Source organism: Monomorium pharaonis, chromosome 9 (assembly GCF_013373865.1).
Source record: "Monomorium pharaonis isolate MP-MQ-018 chromosome 9, ASM1337386v2, whole genome shotgun sequence".
Taxonomy (NCBI): Eukaryota; Metazoa; Arthropoda; class Insecta; order Hymenoptera; family Formicidae; genus Monomorium; species Monomorium pharaonis.
This window is the reverse complement of record NC_050475.1, coordinates 22,142,739-22,162,080: the sequence shown is the minus strand read 5'-3', so window position 1 is coordinate 22,162,080 and position 19,342 is coordinate 22,142,739. Positions and strand designations below refer to the sequence as shown.

At 31.0% G+C, this 19,342-nt stretch overlaps 2 protein-coding genes across 5 annotated transcripts in view; one reads left to right on the top strand and one right to left on the bottom strand.

The window, feature by feature from the left end:
• Window positions 1-495: 495 nt before the first annotated feature.
• On the top strand, window positions 496-16,401 carry LOC105835262. Of its 4 annotated transcripts, none has more exons than XM_012678364.3 (12): window positions 496-743; window positions 2,767-2,975; window positions 3,416-3,535; window positions 3,729-3,855; window positions 11,014-11,140; window positions 11,323-11,424; window positions 11,730-11,852; window positions 12,065-12,201; window positions 12,687-12,833; window positions 13,599-13,841; window positions 14,412-14,693; window positions 15,422-16,401. In XM_012678364.3, exons 2-12 carry the CDS (start codon window positions 2,781-2,783, stop codon window positions 15,691-15,693), a joined length of 1,875 nt encoding a protein of 624 aa, XP_012533818.1. In that variant the 5' UTR covers window positions 496-743; window positions 2,767-2,780; the 3' UTR covers window positions 15,694-16,401. The 4 variants fall into 4 exon arrangements, with proteins under 4 accessions (XP_012533818.1, XP_012533817.1, XP_036147667.1 ...); XM_012678363.3 differs by having other exon boundaries at window positions 496-930; XM_036291774.1 differs by having other exon boundaries at window positions 496-930; window positions 2,561-2,975.
• The window catches only part of LOC105835264, a 33,624-nt gene continuing 18,234 nt past the window's right edge, over window positions 3,953-19,342 (bottom strand). The window contains exons 2-6 of the mRNA XM_012678375.3: window positions 6,251-6,598; window positions 5,868-6,044; window positions 5,320-5,461; window positions 5,142-5,231; window positions 3,953-4,668 (exon numbers count right to left, since the gene is read on the bottom strand). Coding sequence (XP_012533829.2) covers window positions 4,390-4,668; window positions 5,142-5,231; window positions 5,320-5,461; window positions 5,868-6,044; window positions 6,251-6,447 — 885 coding nt within the window. The 5' untranslated portion in view covers window positions 6,448-6,598 and the 3' untranslated portion in view covers window positions 3,953-4,389. The remainder of the gene's footprint in view (window positions 4,669-5,141; window positions 5,232-5,319; window positions 5,462-5,867; window positions 6,045-6,250; window positions 6,599-19,342) is intronic.

Below are 19,342 nucleotides of genomic sequence, written 5' to 3'. Positions count from 1 at the left end.
TCGAGTTTCAACAAATCGGGATAAAAGGCGCAATTCTTTCTAAAATATTTTTTGTGTTATTAATCATTTGCATGTTGCGTTTATCTTTGATCCCGTTTTTCTCTGCAAATAGCTATTACTAAAAATAAAATAGTCGTCGGTTTCGTGGAGAATCTGCATGTAGCATGGTATTCCTCTCTGCTTTGCCCGAAACCGTCGCCACGGACGGATTTACATGATCGACTGCCTCATGTTTATTCATGTAAACTCCATATGGTTAAATTAATACACGCTATCGCGATAATTACCGATACCGGTCATATTATACATTCGCCTTCAACGTAATCGCATAAATGTGAATTTCGGATTATTCATCCAAGTTTCATAATTAATTTTTCTAGCCACGAACAAAAATTTACGTTTTTCAAATATTTGAATTAGAATTTACGGATTTATTATAATCGATTATAATGCAACTTTTCAATTTCTTTTTACGATAGAATAAAGATATAATAATACATGTTCTGTTAAATGCGAGAGTCTGTGATCGTAGATGAATCTGTGTGCGCGTTTTACCTCCTTCTCGTTGCGTTAGTTTCCGAACAAAATTTCGACGCCGCCGCGCCGAGATAAATTTGGAACAAATGCCTCACAGATGTAACCCAACTACGCTCCACGTTTCTGCCTTAGTTTCGTGTCGAGGAATATGCAAGAGTCACACGCGTGTCGTCTTTATGGCGGAAATCGCACTTGGATATTTGCAAGTGAGTTTACGCTGTGTTGAAAGGTCTCTTAAGACTCTGAGGAATCATCCAAAGATTTGAAAAGCGATCAAAAGAGTTTGATCTTTCGTGACTGTATAGTTGCAATTAACTGTAATTATCAACAACCCTGTAACTTTAAACATTTTATAATCAACGTTGGTCAAAGTCACCGTCTTCGTGTGCATTGGTAATACTTTTATTGTTACTAAAATATCTCAGTGATATCTTTTTTGAATTTTTAATTTCCACTTTCCATTTCATTATTTTCATATTTAATATTTCCTTAATGAGCATTAATTATCGAATGATTTATCGAATGATTAAATCAAGAGCTTTAGCGAAAATATTAACGAAATTGTGTTATTTATATTAAAGTGAATCATTTTATAATGGATAATAAAGTATTGATAACACAAAATGTGTTAAATAATTGAGGATTGAAACTTCTTGTTGCCAGTAATAAATAATAAGAGAATGCTTATCGTCGACAACTGGCTCATTTTTTTATTAAAAAATTGCATAATGTTTCAACCTAGATTTCAGGTCCTTATCAAGCGATATAAATATGTTCTAGAAATTTCGACATAAAAAATATATTAATATAAAACCAATTAATACATTATATATAACAAAAACTTTAAATTTTAATTATTTAGAAAAATATTCATTTTTATAAATTTTTATAGATTATACCAAAAATTATTTAAATGTTTTCTAGAATAAAGAATAAAACAGAAAGGAAAAGAATTTGCTTATTGATTTTTTGAAATATTTTATGTATTTTGAGGCTGTACTATGTATATAGATCCGCCCAACATGAATAAAATCGCCGTGTTCACAATAGTGATTACATATAAAAAAGAGAATAAAAACAAGCGCCGATTTTTCCAACATGTTTAATTCCTATATCATGTAATATCTACATGAAATACATGCATTTAAAAAAATTGATAATAATTATTTGCTATGCACTGGATATTTTAAAAAATAAATATGAGAAAATGCATTTTATAATGAAAATATTTTGCATTTAACTCTTTGTAATATGATTCGATACTTTCAACAGATACACGGTTATTTATTCATGATTATTTGATATTTTATTTGCGGTGTAAAAATTCCGTAAGAAAATAGAAAAAATTATTTAAAAGACCTTTGATTTTTCATAGTTTTTTTTATTTAGCAGAGAATCAAAAATGGACGCAATTACGTTACATCAATTACATTCTCTTTCTCTCTCTCTCTCTCTCTCTCTCTCTCTCTCTCTCTCTCTCTCTCTCTCTCTCTCTCTCAATATATCAAATCACTTGTATTATTTTGTTTTCTCAGCAATAGAGATGGTTGTGGAAAGTTGAGAAAAATTTTTTATTGACAAAGAAAATGTAAATTAATGATGGCATTTCGATTTTCGTATTGCCGGAAGAAGGGTAAATCTGGATTAAGTTTTTAATGGAATTATTATAGATCAAGTAGAATTTGGTTAGATAGGTCTTTTAAAAACAAACAACTTTTAATTTTTTTATGTATATCACTTCTGGTTTTCAAAAAAATAAAGTAATATCAGATTATGAATAAAGTATCGAATAGGACATGTTTGTAAATATAATTTTCATTGTTTTAAGTTTAAATACATGTTCACATATAAATTTACATTTTTTTATAACGCCTTTTTATTTGATTAGTATACGTCGTCGATCATCGTAAAAGATATAAGTGGTACAGATGGTCTGAAAGAGATATACCTTGTATATTTATGATATCCGATATTTTATTTTCTTCAATTTAAATTTACAACAATTATTTCTTTTTATATTTAGAGATCAGTCTATCTAAATTGATATCAATGGGTTTATTCTTAAACAAATAAATAAAAATATTATAAATTCTACAATTATATCAATAAATTTGTAGGACTAAAGAAAATCTAATTATTAACAATCAAAGCTAAGTGATACAAGATAAAGTATTTTTACGCTCGTTATGTAAATGGAGAATCTAATAAAAGAATACTTGCAATTTAAAGAAGACAAGTAGAAAATGGCACGTGCGCGAACAGAAGTGTTCGATGTGGTGGAAATGGAGAAACCGTCGAGATGCATCAGATTCTTTCGGCTGTTGTGGAAATTCAGCAGATGCGTCTTCTCTCATGTGACGTTAATCTCTTTAGTGGTTGCTTATTGTCTAATCGGCGCATATGCCTTCGAATCATTGGAGGCGAATTACGAGAGAGAGGTAAATTTCGAGGCTACTAACAAACACTAGAAATTTTAATTTTTCTTTTTAATTGATTTAAATTAATTTTGAAAAATGTATATATAATTATTTATATATAAATAATTTAATTAGCTATTCATTGAGTTCGCATTACTTTGATCACAGGAGACAAAGATTAATTATATACAATACATTTAAATTTTTGTACTTTACAATAATTTTTAAGGAATATAAAAATTGTTAAAAAATTTCTATACTTACGAGTTGTTTGTAATTATTGTATTACATAATTTTAAATAGTGACATGATATATATTAATGTAAACTATTCATAAATCTAATCACTTATGAATTTATTTCAAGTCAATATAATATTAATTATTGACTGGTGTCGAGCATCGCAACGCGAGCATCGCAACGCTAAGTAAACGTCGTTTTTCACCTACACTCTTTTCGCAGGTAAAGAAGAGCATCAAGGATATACGAGGAAACGTTTCAGAAAAGCTATGGGAAATTACAAAGGACTTCGAAGTGTTGATTCGCGAAAATTGGACGGAACAGGCGTTGAGTGAGTTAAAGGTACGTTTCTTTGTGTTGTCCTCTAGAGTTTTATATCATTTTTAGATTTATAAAAGCCGAATTTACGAACCACTTCTACAATGATTCAAGATGTCATAAAAAAAATACGCAAATGCAAAATGTTACTTTTTTTATGTTAAATTTGATTCAATTTGACAGAAAATTATTTGTTCACGAATAATGCACAATGCAGAAGTTCGAGGATTGCCTTTTGAAAAAAATGGAGAAGGAAGGATGGGATGGCAGTGAAGAAGAAGATAATATTCAATGGACATTTGCCGGTGCTCTGTTTTATTCCATCATTGTCATTACGACGATTGGTGAGTCGATATCTAAAATATTTTAAAAATTATCGCGGCACGATGTGAGATATTGATAAACAAGGATAAGTTAATGGAAAATTTTGTGCTTTAATTAGGATAATTGCTATATTGCTCAAAAATTTAATCTTTCATTATGCGTCGTATAAATTTAAACGGTAATTTAAAGTAATTTATTTTTTTTTTAAGTCAAAACTTATTTACTCGGGATTATATTTGTTAGCTTAAAAGAGAGTGTTTAAAGGTAAAAAACAATGTATATTTTATAAATTAAAAAACGAGGCATTATTAAAATTTACGATATAGATAATTCATAATTTTTACAGTTACAAATTACACATGTACTTTAACTGAAATGAATTATCAATGCAAAAAGTTTGTATTAAATTTAAATCCTCTTAAACTATGTGTCAATACAATTGCGCAATAAAAATATATAGATATATAAGATATATGATGTATATCTCTCTGCATCTCTGTCACATCTTTGGCATCACCATTGAGAATGACAAAATATTGATAAGAATTTACTCGTTACTTTCTAATATTTTCGTGCGTCTTTGGTTTCTCTTCGTTTGGTTGCGTCTGATTCTTGCTCAATGACCTCCCGTAGATGACATAATCGTCGAGTTCCGGATCATAACCATATGGCCGTAACGACTCGAACTCATTACGGTGACCATAACTGCCGCTATGTGATCCTGAATAATAATCACCGAAAGACGGATGTTGGTAGCCGTCGTTATACGGTCTTCGATTGCCATAATAATTCGATGTTGGTGCAAAACCATTCGGCCCGTATGTCGGCGCATCCTAAGAATTATTGTTATTTACTGGATAATATGAGAAATGTGGGAAAATTTCAAATTTTATAACATAAATAGATAAAACTTGAATTAAAAATAAGAAATTAAATAAAATGGCAATAAATAATTATCTTTAACTTATTTTCAAAACGATATTAAAAAAATTTAATTAAAAATATATGAGCACGTTATTAAAGATATTGAACTGAGAAAAAGATGTTGTTAGATTGACTAAATTTTTCAACTTGATTAAATTTCTTCAGTTCAAGTATTTATGCATTTAACTTAGATACATAAAATACTTGAACTTTTTATGAATTTAACTATTTATCTATTTGACTGAAGTACATAAATAGTTGAATTAAAGAAATTTAATCAAGCTGAAAAATTGAATCAAATTAATAACGTTTTCTCACTGAGATAACGTGTGTATCAACATTTTGGGTGAGTGTATGTGTAGGTTCAAATTCTTATCATTACAGGATAATATGGGTAACGATGTCCTACAGACAATCCTGGGAATCTTTTGCTGTTGAAACAACAATACTTTTTCTCTCTCGCGCAGTGGCCCTAAAATCACCATAGACACATTTTGTCAAATTCTTCGGAAAATTTTGCGAATTTTCGAGCAAACTCATGAACTTTTGATCAAACTCACGAATTTCAAGCCGGGTGACGGACAATTGAAACTATATCTGCATTTACAAGTGTCGAACTCTCGATAACGGGGATCGTCTCTGATCCATGGCGGTACCGAATCCAGAATATCATCGTGTCCATTTGGTTCGAAACGAGAAGGTCTAAAATATCAATATTATAGTGTTTCTACATTATCTTAAAAACTAACAGCGATATTTAATATATAATATTTATACTTTGGAAACTAAACTTTTAATTAAAAACATTTGACCATATACTACTGACATATACGCTATATATTTTTATCGGATCATTGGAAATTTAATATGGAGCCAGGAGAATATACCAAACAAATCTCAATTTTCGAAGATTAATAAGTTTGCTTGAAAAATGCAATTTAGCAGGGATTCCGATAGATATACCGTCAGATCACAATTTTTAAATCTTAACAATTTTGAAAAGTTGATTAATCCAATTAATGAATGATATCCATGAAATGTAAACACATAAACATAAAAAATTTGAATTTTAAAAAACTTAAAAGAAGAACCTCTACGAAAGGAATACCTGCCAATTATTCCTGTTGGTCCACTGGGACCGACGAGGATGCCGTTACTGCCTTGGTATGCCGGTGCAAGTGGTCTGCCATTGGGACCGTAAGGGCCTGGATTCTGAGGTCTAAATCCCAATTGAATGCCATTGTCAAAACTATTCAAATGTTCAGAAGGCTCGTGCACCTGATATCTAAAAGTTACATCGTGAGAAGCTATTTCGGCAACTACCAAGCTTATATATCGATAATATAAATACTGATTTCTTTAAAGCTATTGTCTTACTTCAAAATGACACAAATATTATACTTTTTTAAAATTTTTTAATATTACCAATGTATAATTACGTATTAAATTAAATTAAATTGTTGCTTATTAGATCATAGATTAATAGCGCACCTGGCATCAATGTCTCGATTCGTTTTCTGTTTATTATCGTTCCATGTCCAGGATTCATCATTTTCAGCCGTTACTATCGCGATCGTAATGAAAAAGATTAAAAGAGAAACACGCATTTTTATTATCTGGCGTGTAGCAAAATTAAGTCGTTCAACGTAACAGTTAATGTCAGAAAAAAAAGACGTACGGACACACATAAGATTCGAAACCGACTAAATGAGAGTGAAAGTGAATCACGTCTTTATATATGCATTATAGGAAGGTGAACGCCGCGGTACGTTTCGAGGTCTTCGGATGATAATCATCCGCGCTCAATGGACCGTTTTCCTTTGTTTCCATGAAATTAGTCTAAAAATAAAATATTTCAACTATATTATGCCATATTATATTTTAAAATAAGTAATTCTTGATAATAATATAAATATGTAATATTATTATGGATTTATGAACACCGATAATGTAAATGTAAATTTATGCATTTATATAACATTCATAAAATTGGTAATATTTGATTATTGATATTTTTATAATGCCAATAACTATTCGTAATAGGATAAGAAAATTAAAATTATGATAAATATGGTTATAATGTCTTTTTTTACTACTCTTATTCTATAATCTTTTAGAAACAAATTATCTCATATGATATTCTAATCAATTTACATATTTTTTTAAGAATATCTCAGCAAATAATATCATTAAATGTTTAACGTTTCTTTTAACATTTATAATATCTCAAAATAACTTATTTCTTACGTAGTTTTCTGGTTTAATTCCAAAAAAACAGTCATGATCTTTTCAATACACGAGAGATGTGTATGTACATACATTATGTTATAAGAGAACGTCGCATTCCTCTTTTAAAATAAATGATTTTTACTTCCATCTTCTACTAGGCACATTTGCTTGACTTTTATTCATATTTGATAGAAGCGTAGCGCTCTAGCGTAATGTCTTAATTTAACATAAGAAGAATATTTTTAAAAATCCTTAATTTCTTTTGTAAAAGTAATAAGAATAAACAATTCAAATATTTTACAGTTTGTTGATTTAATGGTAAGTAAATTAACAGCATGAATAAAATTTGCTCTAGAATAAATAAGATTTGCAGTACATCTGATCGTAACAAAATTACAATGCGCGCGTCTACTGATTTACAAAGATAAAGTTATTATGCGATGTAACGTGAATGGATCCGGTCGGATTTTGAGGCCGACACCACTCCTTTATTTGTCTGTCCTTCGAACTGGGAAAACCCAGTTCTTCGACTCCGAAGAAGAGAAGCCGCCTTAGTTGGTTGCGTTAGTACGCGTTCTTTGACCTCTTTCTTTAAATCGTAAAATCAAGATATATGGCGTAACATTAATCCCGCGTCTTCGTCCCGCTCGACAATAAAATTACCACCATTAAAGATTTTCGGCCTTCACTTTTGAAAAATACATCCTTCATTAAGTTACATTTGCTCACAAATTTGCAACACACGTTAAACAAAAACTACAAGCGCACTGCGGATATTTACAAAATTTTATTTTTAATTGTTTCGTTGCTAGTTTATTACCATAAAATCGTAGATACTATTTTACAACTAATATCAAAGTGGTGGTTTTATTTTACAATATGCATATACATACGTACATATTTTTTGTTAAAATAAAAAAAATATATATTAGAGAGAGGAGGATCAATTGCTATATTTTAGCTATTTGATATGTAACACAGATTAGATGGAATTTGTTTAATTTATAAATAAAAAAATAAAAAAACAATAAAAACTGTTCTAATAAGTTCTCTTAAAAACATAATTTTCTGTCAGTTAACAAACTAATTTGAATGTAGATGTGCACATTTGCATTTTTAAAGAAAGGGTAAGCATGTCAAAACAAGTATAAAATGCCTTATTTTGCTTTGAAATTCATTCCTGGAATGACATGCTTTCATTATGATTATGAGATTAAACGCGAGAGTTTAAACAGTGGAATATTCCGAGACAAAGCAGCTACGATTAAACTAACAAACATACATTTTTTATGTAACATGTGCATCAAATGTATAACTGCAAACTGTACATTACTTGCAGAATCTTCAAAGTGATGCAACTTTGCGAAAAATCATCTAAATTACATGTACTTTTTTTTTAATTAAAGGGCAAAGACTCTACTTTGAGAATCCCTAGGCGAAAGTTTGATTTGTTAAGTGCGAATACAATGCTCTGTGTATTGTAAAAACTCGATAGTTTATGCAATTGTCAGCCTATTGCAGAAACTTAGTTTTTACAATGCTCTAGATAGGAAAATGTATCCGTGGCACATATCTATTCCAAAGAATCTGGTTAAAAAAAAATAAGAAATTAATGTTCGAACGTTAATGTATTCTCTTGCGTTTTAAATTTATAACTGCATAAAAAATTAGTTTCAATGATATTATAGATATGACTTGACGATAAAAAATCGTAATTTATTTTTAGCAAACAAACATTGCCTTTACCGCGATCGAGCGAGTTAATCTTTCGAAAAAGTTCATTTCTTCAACAGACCCCTGTAATCGTGCCAGACAATTTCTTTCCCTTATATTTTTTGCTTTTTGAACAATTTCCTGTCATTGACTCTACGACCTATTTCTCATCTCCATCCGTTATTTTTTCTTCTTTTCTCTTCCTCTCTGTCTTTTTATTTGATTTTTTCTCCTGGTCAGAATAAGAACATTGCTTAGGATAGAAAAAGAAATGGAAAATAAAGGTGAGATCTCGCAAGTAGATCGCAATGTCTTTATGGCATCTTAGGATTCTCGAAAAATTCCTGTATTCACTCTCTATGAGAAACCGGAGTTTTTACACATACATACTCAAACATACTCTTATCTCGGTTGCATAATACATAGTACTACACCTTAAATTTATACTGGAAACGAGATTCTACTTTTCTGACAGCTTTAATATACACAAAAAAATTCTATTATATAAACAGTATTATTTATAATCAAATAAAATTGGATAAAGATATTTTCATCGCCTCATTATAATTACATATTACACAGAAAGCATTACTGTCTATCGCAAATATTTTATCGCGCAAAGTTGTAAAAGCAATCCCATTCAAGAGACGATCTAAATTGTCTTCGCCGCACATTTTCGCCACGAGGGATCGCGGATAATAAATGGCTACTTTGGGATAAAATTGCGAAATTGAAACCCCGCTCCTGCTTTCACTCGTTTTCCGAGTGCAATTAAATGCGTCCTTTTGAAGAATGACTTATTATAGACGCATCTATTGACTAGATTTCTTGCAATAGGCAACTTCACTGAAAAATTCAATGAAGAAAACACAGTAACATAATATAAAATCAATAAAGTTTATTTTGTTTTATTTCGAAAATGGCAAACCTTTTCTCAGATATTTCTTACAAAAAAAGGTCGTATACAAATATAAAAATAAAATACATTGCTACTGTCCCTATTAAAAAAACATTTAAATATGTAGATTATTGCAATTTAAATAACAGTTTCAAATTTGCATAAACAAAATTATACAAATAATTCGGATTTAAAAAAGTAGATAACACTGACCTATTTCAGCTATCTTACTCTTTAGTTGAATTATTTATTTTTTAATGCTCTAATTATAACTATATCAATCAATGAAATATGTACTATCTTTTCGTGATAATAAACTAGTTCCAGTAAGAGTACTCTTTCTCTCTTTTAATCGAAATCACTGAGAAAGACAACAAATACTCATTGATAATCACAACTACAAGTATAGCAATGCATTAAATTAGTGAATAAAGCATTCGGCACACGATACGATTTTTCATGCTAGATTGTATACGAGGCGTCTTACTACGTATCCTCATTGGCTTACGATTGGTGACATAATCATCCGAGCCAATCAGGACACGTATTAAGATGCCTCGTATGCGATCTAGCATAAAAAATCGTACCGTGTGTCGAAAGCTTAATACATTGATTCCAAATTAGAAAGTAATAATATATGCACCATGACGTAAATGGAGTTTTACTTACAAAAAGTATCTTAAATAGAAAATATTTATTTTTTATAATTTTCAATTATTTTTAACAATATTGTCCAACATTTTAATATTAACATCTCATTATAAAATTATTCTTTATATCTTTCTTACAAAACTTCTATAATATCCTTTCTCGGTATTATCAGAAAATTTTCACATTTTTATATTATTACTCACATTTAAAAATCTTAAACTATGTATAAATTTTTTAACTTTAATCTACGTTTAATAATAGAGAAATGTAAATTATCTCTAATAATTTAAAAAGACAGTTATAAAATACTCGATAATCGAAAAATCACGTTGTCCAATAGAGGATCTTGTGTAACAGACAAGTAATTTCACGTATCATTGATAAGGAATCTCGACGATCTTGACCCAGACTTGTAGACAAAATTACGAGACTGCGTGGGACCTCGAAGAAAAAATTCAAGGCCAAGACAAATACAGCTAAAAACCTGAATGATCTTGCCTACTCATTTTTTTTCTAACTAGAGATTTTAAATCGATGATTAAACTTGACTTTGAATGTACGACCCATTTCGAGTCGGTCGATCGAGTTCAATCAGCAAACGATTCTTCATTTGCGATATGACCTAACAGTTAGTGATTTTTTATTACATTTTGCTCTTCGCAAATTATTTCATATTTGCACCTTTATCAAATAAATTAACAATTGTAATTTCGTATAAAAAAATTTTCTTTTGCATACGCTATTTCTTTATTTCTTGTTTCAGGATACGGCCATATTGCACCAAAAACAAAAAATGGAAAAGTGGTGACTATTTTTTATGCCATTCTTGGCATTCCGCTTATGTTACTTTGCCTATCAAATATCGGAGACGTCATGGCATCGAGTTTTAGGTAATAATGTTTACAGTCACATAAACATATAATAAATATAGCTATATATAATAAAAAGAAAATGGAAAATTGCAAAGGATGGCACATCGTATAATTAGTATAACATAAGTATACTAATTTTTACTAATTTTTATTAGCACTGAAAAATAATTACTTTTTTTCGAAGTTTATGGTATTTTTAGGTTTCTGTATTGGAAAGTGTGTTGTTATGTATGCACAAAACCACCGAAAAAACGTCGAGGGCGTAACAATCTGGTTAGGTCGTATTCTGTTCGTCAACCAGGGTAATTTTATATGTATAAATATAAAAATTAAGAAAAACCGTTCTTGTACGACATAAAAATGGACAAGAAAAAAAATTCGAACAAACAGAAATCTAAATTTCATAAAAATAAGTACTGTGTTATGTAACGTTAATAATAGTGTTGCGCGAGAAAAATGCTACACGTTCCAAAGTATTTTTATATTTCTATCAAAAGATTGAATAAAATTAATAAAATTGATCTACCGTCTTGTATGTATGTACATATGAGTATAAAAATTTATGCTCTATTATATGTATAGTAACATGTATATTATATTTTATAAGACGATATGGATCAAGCAGAGGTCCCTTTCGTCGATCCATCAGAGTGAGTCAACGATCAGCTGACTCAGCTTTAGGGCTTTCCGAAAGTATGACAAAGTCTTCCTATTCTGATACTGATTGTAGGTAAGATCAATGTTTATTTCAATTTAATCATTGGATTTGTCGGAAAATTAATGATATCTTTTAAAACTAAATATTTTACAGTGTGTAAGCAACGCTTCTAAAATAATTGTCATCTAATTAATGCAACATTATTTGTTACACAAAAATTATTTAATTATAAAGAATTATAGTAAAAAAGAATACGAGGATAAAATAAGTAAAATAAACTATAGGTATATGTCTCGACGATTGGAAGGTGAACCAAAACCAATCACTTATGCATCTTCTACAAATCATCCAATGGAAGCTAAAGCCGCAACTATGTCACGTTATTCGGACATTCCAGTAGCGACTCCGAAAAGCGTAAGAGGTATTTTTCAATCAATTATTTATGTCATTTCGCTGATAAATAATGTCGATTTTTAATTGATTATAAAATTAACAGTTAAAAAATATTACGTAAATAATTGTATTCCGAATCGATTTTGTAAAGAGAGATATTATTTTGTTGTCATGCACAGAAAATCGAAAGAAAGAAACATATATAATAGCAAATAATTAAATTTTACTGCATATATATATATATATATATATATATATATTTATTATTTATCTCGTTTATACGTTATTTACATAATAAAAGAGTTGTAAACAATATGTCGGTGTCACATATATGAAATCACAGGGAATCACAGACGCGAGATACAAAGTGCTGCTATTAGCCCCGTAAAATACCCGTTCAGTATTAATTAATTAATTCAAGCGCCATCGATTGCGCCGCATTGCACACGTTATCAACTCATCGATTAATTAAACTATCTGGCTGGTTTGCGTTACTTTCATTATCGCGTACAGCAAATCCCAGAATAACGACACAGTCGCTGGACAGAAAATTGCTGATGAGTCCGAACGACGCGGATCGCTCGCCGGTTTTGTGCAACAAATACGCATTGGCTGATTTAGAAGACGAATCGTCCAGGTGGCAGCCACCTCAAAATAAGGGTAAGTATCGATATTACGCTGTTTGAGATGTGCAAATCAAAGTATTTTAATGCCAAATCAGCAAATCAAATCAATGGTACATATTTTTTAATTAGCAACACATAATTATTATTAGGTTGAATATTATTTATTGATATATAGATAATAATAAAAAATTTATATAATTTTTTTGTAAGAAAAATTACTTTAATTATGTGATATGGAAAGATATTTTAAATCTAATCGCTTTTATTATTCAAACATATGTAAATATGTAATTCGGGGAAAGGGAGATTTTAAGTTGCTCTGGAGCATTAAAATTTAGCTTACAATTAGTAACTGTGTTGCAAGTTTGACGAAACCTGTGGGCGCACAGTTTAAATGAAGCTAAGAAATTTAATTTAATAGAAAAAATTATATTCATCACTAAGATCCGATGCAGACCTACTTAATCCATTAATATGTTTAAACATATATTATACCGGTCGGAAGAATTAATGTACTAATATTGTTATATGTTAAATATGTAATTCTAAGAGTGAGAGACGAAAATAAATAATGTCCTTTCTTGCCATGAAACGATGATTAATCCTTACGTAACTATCTTTTTGATAATTATTTCTTATCGCATTACCGTAATTTTATCTATATGCTATCTCCTATATAACGATACTACGTATTATTAGTTTTAAAATTTAATGAAGTATCCGTACTATTTAAGATAATGAAAGAGATCGTTCTTTGAAAAGCGCTTGAATAAATTAAACAAAACCGACGCTATTACAGTCGAGAACTCGGAGAAACCGCAAAGCAACGAAACGGCCGAAGAGTTGGATGGCGTTGAAAAGCGAACTTCCTTTAATCCCAGATCTTTGCCGAGACGATGTCTTTCTGTGGAAGAAGCGACGACGAATCATAGGATGAGTTCATCGTCAGGACTCCGACCAGCTTCGATCTATTTAGAAATGGAATATTTGAAAAGATCGCAATCTACCAAAAGTAGACGCACCAGAAGCAATTATTCTGTAGGTGAGCGAAAGGATGTAGATGAATAAACGTAGTTGAATTTTAGATTCAGATGAATCTAAATTGGTGATAATTGATAATTTTCGGTCAATCATTTTGGTGGAAATTTGAGAAGTGTAACTGAATTATATTTAAACGACTTATATTAATTGTGAGAGTCAAGCTCTTGGAATGAAAATGAATGGACGGTATTCATGATGTGGAACGTATTACGTTTCTAACTTGTATTTATATGTATTTAGTGCTTGGAATTGCTTGCACATTTCGGGCCGATTCCTGAGGCACTGTCTGCTATAGGCTCGGCTGTCAAGCCTAGAACGGTAGTGGAGGTATAGCAGGCGGTGCCTCAGGAATCAGCTCGAAATGTGCAACCAATTCCGAACATTGATTTAGATTAAGTTAAATATATTTCTAATAATTTATTACCGCACGTATTCCTTTTTCTCCTCCCAAATTATTCAAAGCTCTTAGATTGTATTTGCAAAATAGATGACGGATAACAACTCAAATAACAAACCTATTAATAACGTGCATATATCTTCTAATTATTAATATAAATATCTTTTTTTCTAGCGCGTTCTTATAAACGGGGACCACCGCCGTCGCCGAGGATTATGTCGCCGATGGGATTTGCTGTACATCGACAGGTTTATGCCGACGATACTGATTTTGATTACGAGTACTCTATCGCTGCGGACGATCAAGAACGACCGCCTACCAAACCCGTGCCTATTTGGCTGTGTGTTTTTCTGGTTGTCAGTTACATATTTGGTGGCGCTTATCTCTTCAAGGAGTGGGAAGGCTGGTTATTCCTCGATGCGGCTTATTTCTGTTTCATCACGTTAACCACCATTGGTACGTTTTCCAACTAGTCGTCCCTTTTTGCGATTCATAAAAGTTATGCAACTGATTACTACTTCATAAAATCATCGTCGAAACTAACGGTACTCTGATAGAAAAAAAGGTGTTGTATTTGTGACTATAATTACATTGTACTATAATTACATAGTACAATAATTATAATCGGGAATATCATCATACAGTAATTATTACTATAATTTTAGTAATAATAACCGGTGTGCTATATTTTAAAACTGTATAATTTATATAGTACAATTTTTTCATAGTATCACTATAAGTATTTGGTTATTATTACTAATATCATTGTATTAATTACAATAAAAAATTATATTCCTGCCTATAATTATTTTCCTATTCCATTATAGTCGCAAATATTACATACTTTTCTAGTATATAGTGGATATCAATTTTATGTGTCAATTTTTTTTCAAAGATAACATTTTACCTCGTTATTTTAACTGAGCTTTCAAAACTAATAAGAGGGACTTAAAATAATTTTATTAAAATAACATTTAAGCTTAAAACACACACACACACACACACACACACACACACACACACACACACACACACTAAACTTCAGAGAATATACATATATTTTCTAACGATTTCAAAAGTTCTACTTCCGTGCTTATCTCTATCCATTTATTTATTGATCTTGCGTTTATTTCGAATACGATGACGTAAAACTCGCATGATCTCCTATCTCTTCTATTTATAAGGTTTTGGCGATTTTGTACCGATGTACAAGTCGGACGCGCAGAAAAGCATCGCCCTTTGTTCTCTTTACCTGCTATTTGGAATTGCCTTGCTGGCAATGAGCTTTAATCTGGTGCAAGAGGAGGTCATCAACAATGTGAAGAGCGTCGCGAAGAGGCTAGGTATCATCAAAGAGACTGACGAGGAGGCAGAAGAGGAAGAAGCCGAGGACTACGACGCCGAATACGACGCCGAATACGAAGATGAGGTCTATGAAAACGAGCCGAAACTCTGATTTTATGATTTTTTGCTTACTATTTGACATACTCAAAGTCATCTGTCTTTGCATATATGATACATACAAGATCCAGAAGACTTCTCAGTTCGCGTCTCGATCGAGAAATCTGGCACTTTTCGCTCGTCTTGTCAAAAATAAAGCAGTACGAAAACGCATCAAATTATATTAATTTATACACAGTTTATCTCATAATATTTTTAATTTATAGATATTTCAATGGCATTATTAATATTTTAATTTCTTAGTTTTCAAATTTTTTGCCTTTTCATGTTTTAACATGTTCCATATCTTTGATTGATACAATATCGAGAAATACTATTGTTACGAGAATTACTATTATTAATTGTATACTAATGGAATAATGATAAAGAGGAAAACTACAGCTTGCGAGGAACATTATAAGGAAAATAGTATTGTAACTGTATAATATTGCTGCGTACGTATATATATATATATATATATATATATATATATATATATATATATATACAAGTCTGAAAATTAAATCTGTAAAATGAATAGAATAACAGTCGTGAAATGCAAGTAAATTTACATACACTTTGCATATTGGTAGCTTTAATATTAAAGTCGATATTTGCATTTTCCTTTCAGATTTTGTTCAATAGTACATTATTCGTAATAAATTTTAGCTTATTTACATATAGTTTAGATAATATCATTACATAAATATTATTGTAATCATTATATAATTATATATTATACGTATTAATATCAAACTGTAAGATTTTACTTACTAAATATATTATTTTTATAAAAATGTTTCATAAAAATTATCACTCTTATATTTTTCTTTTTATCACCCCCAGCTCAATATCTATTATTTTCTCCTTGTGTAATTGTACATTTTACAAGATTTATAAAAATGTTTATTTATTTAATGCGCATTTACAGAAATTTTGATCTACTTTTTTATATTTTTTAAATCTTTATCTAACCGACCATTTGTTGCTCGGGAAGCAAATGGAACCTCTAGAAATCTGAAAATTCTCACGTTTCCAAGAAATAGTCTTACTTTCCAGCAGTCTTTTAAATTTTCTTCGAACGCACGTGAGAATACGATTATCTTTCAGCGGGTACGATATTTTTGTGCGGCTTACTACCTTCCGCGCGCACAAGATTGTTCTTACAATATTTTCCCGGACGCACTTGCCGCATGCAAAATTCACGCTTGCTATGCAAATCCCCTTTCATCCCCTTTGCTACTCATACATGTATGTTCTCGTATATTTTCGCTACTACACTCGCAGTTGCATTTCGTAGTTTAAATCGCGAGAACATTAATATTCTCGACGACGGTGGCGTCGGTATATCCAGTTAACGGTTCCAGTTTCAACGACTCGATAATCGCGCGGTAAAGCCTACTCAAAGAAGAAATAATAGTCGCTAAGAACTTTCGTCCACGTCCATTACGAATGAGCAATCCTGGCACGAGCAAAATCTGCATTTCATAAATTTTAAACCGACCAAGACGGCGTCTCTCTCTCTCTCTCCCCCTCCTTCCTTCGTTCCCCCAATCTCATTCTGCCAGCGTCACAAAATAATTATTCTCTATAAAAAAGTTAAATATTTTTACGTAAATATTGCGGTAAATGATCGATCAAAGAATATATTGTCAAACAATCTATTTGTATTTAACTTTTATCGATCACTCAAATAAATAAAAGTATGTCACAAAATTGAGAAAACGACAGAAGATTTTTATTCCAAATGTTTGTTTATGTTTTAGCTTTTTCATATTTGAATATTTCAATATTTTGTTCATCTAACTGAATTATCGAATACGTTTGTCTACCGGGTGTCTGGCAAGTCCGGCGATTCGACCGATAGCACGATCAGAAACCCAGGCGACTTGAACTCGGTTATTTTCGGCGACGTGCTATTTCGGGATGGTGCATGTCGTGGCGCGGATGCCACGAAGAAATCAGTTTACGGGGAAACTTGGTCGAGATGGGTTGTTTTCCATATGCTCGCATACCGGCAATTAAGGCTCAGACTCTGATCATTGTCCAACTTGAATCTTTTCACAAAAGCATATTACGCAATGGAATGTTGTCGCTCGGAAATTAATTACTCGTTGTGTACGTATACGCGCGTAATAATGATGTAACGAAAGTGTCGCTCGGATGCCAAAGTCGAAACAATTAACAATCATGTTGTTACTTCGAAAGTACTTAGGAATTGAGGTGCAAGGTTTCCACGAAGAACCGCCAATATATTTCCATATATTGTTCACGGTGTTGTCAATAGGATTCTACGGAAAAAGATGATCTACAAAAAGAAACGAAAATTGTAAACTAAATAAATGGTAATATATGTCTTTTTAACACGTGGCAGCGGCATATCGTAATTGTCTAGTGTAATAGTATATGCATAGATGTGTGTCCAAGTATAACTTTTGTAAAAATGAGCAATAAACGCAGAAATTCTAGCGCGCGGGAGATATGAAGTAAACGAGGTGATTCTCAAATTTAAAATCGATTTTGTTCCCTTGTGATCTTAAGATTCGATCGACCATCGCGTTGCTTATCATTTTGTCCATGTCAACAAACGAAATTGCCAATTTTCGGCTTGATACCTCGGCCGATACCGATACCACAAGTATCGTTTCAATTTTTACTATGTAATATAATATTTTTGATTAAATATAGAAATTTTTTAAGGCAAATGTTCATTTATTAAGAATGTTTTGTCGTTCTCAATTTCCATATTGGTATAGTAATAAGACCAGAAATAGATTCCAATATTAGATTCCAATTGCATATTAATCTCAACAAACAAATTAATATTAAGTATTTTACTCATAATAAGCCATTTCCATGATTTATTTTGAAAATTGAAATAAAATGTATTTTATCGAAATTTATAGAATTGCAAAGGATCGATGTTTTGTATTAATTGTGTGTTAAAACATAGGAATACTCAGAACAACGTGTAAATCTTGTTTCAATGATTTATTCTCTTATTTGCGAAAATAATATCTAAGAAAATCGAAAAAATTTAATTAAAATTAGATTACATCTCGCATCGACGACTTCGGAGAAATCGTCGATTATTTTTCGCAGGATCGTAAACAGTTTCACAATAGATTTTGTTAAGCGGCCAAGTGGTTCATCTCTTTCACAGTAGCGACGACGACATTCGTGTTTTTGATTCCCCGAGGACCATGACGAAGTCGATATCAGACTTTGAGGATCAACTGTCGCGGAGGCAGAAGAAATATCGGAGATAGGTCGCTTCTCATTAAATTTGCCCGTAACTCTCCATTAGCCCCGGTCAATGTACATTTTACCCCTCGTGTATTCTCGTACATAAGAGTTCGCGATCTCCTTACATCTACTTACACTCCGTTCTTCCATAACGGTCCATTATATACGATCCGTTGTAGCTTGTTAATAATGTCATCGCGATAATGTAATAATTAAGCAAGTTTTTTTAGACCACCAATTTTAACGAGAAGAAAAATTTTAATAGTGTCAACTCTTATTAATTAACATTTTTATGAAAAGTTTATCGTGTCGCGATACACAGAAAAAAAGTAATATAGGCAATAACATATGTAATTACGGGCAGCCAACTACATAAAATACTCAATACAATAATATTTATTGTTAATGCAAGTACAATA

Excerpts from the sequence above, each read along its gene's own strand:
- LOC105835262 (XM_012678364.3), top strand. The coding sequence starts at position 2,781 with ATGGCACGTGCGCGAACAGAAGTGTTCGATGTGGTGGAAATGGAGAAA. Across the intron at positions 11,425-11,729 it reads TATTCTGTTCGTCAACCAGG|ACGATATGGATCAAGCAGAG; the intron begins GTAATTTTATAT and ends ATATTTTATAAG. Across the intron at positions 11,853-12,064 it reads TATTCTGATACTGATTGTAG|GTATATGTCTCGACGATTGG; the intron begins GTAAGATCAATG and ends AATAAACTATAG.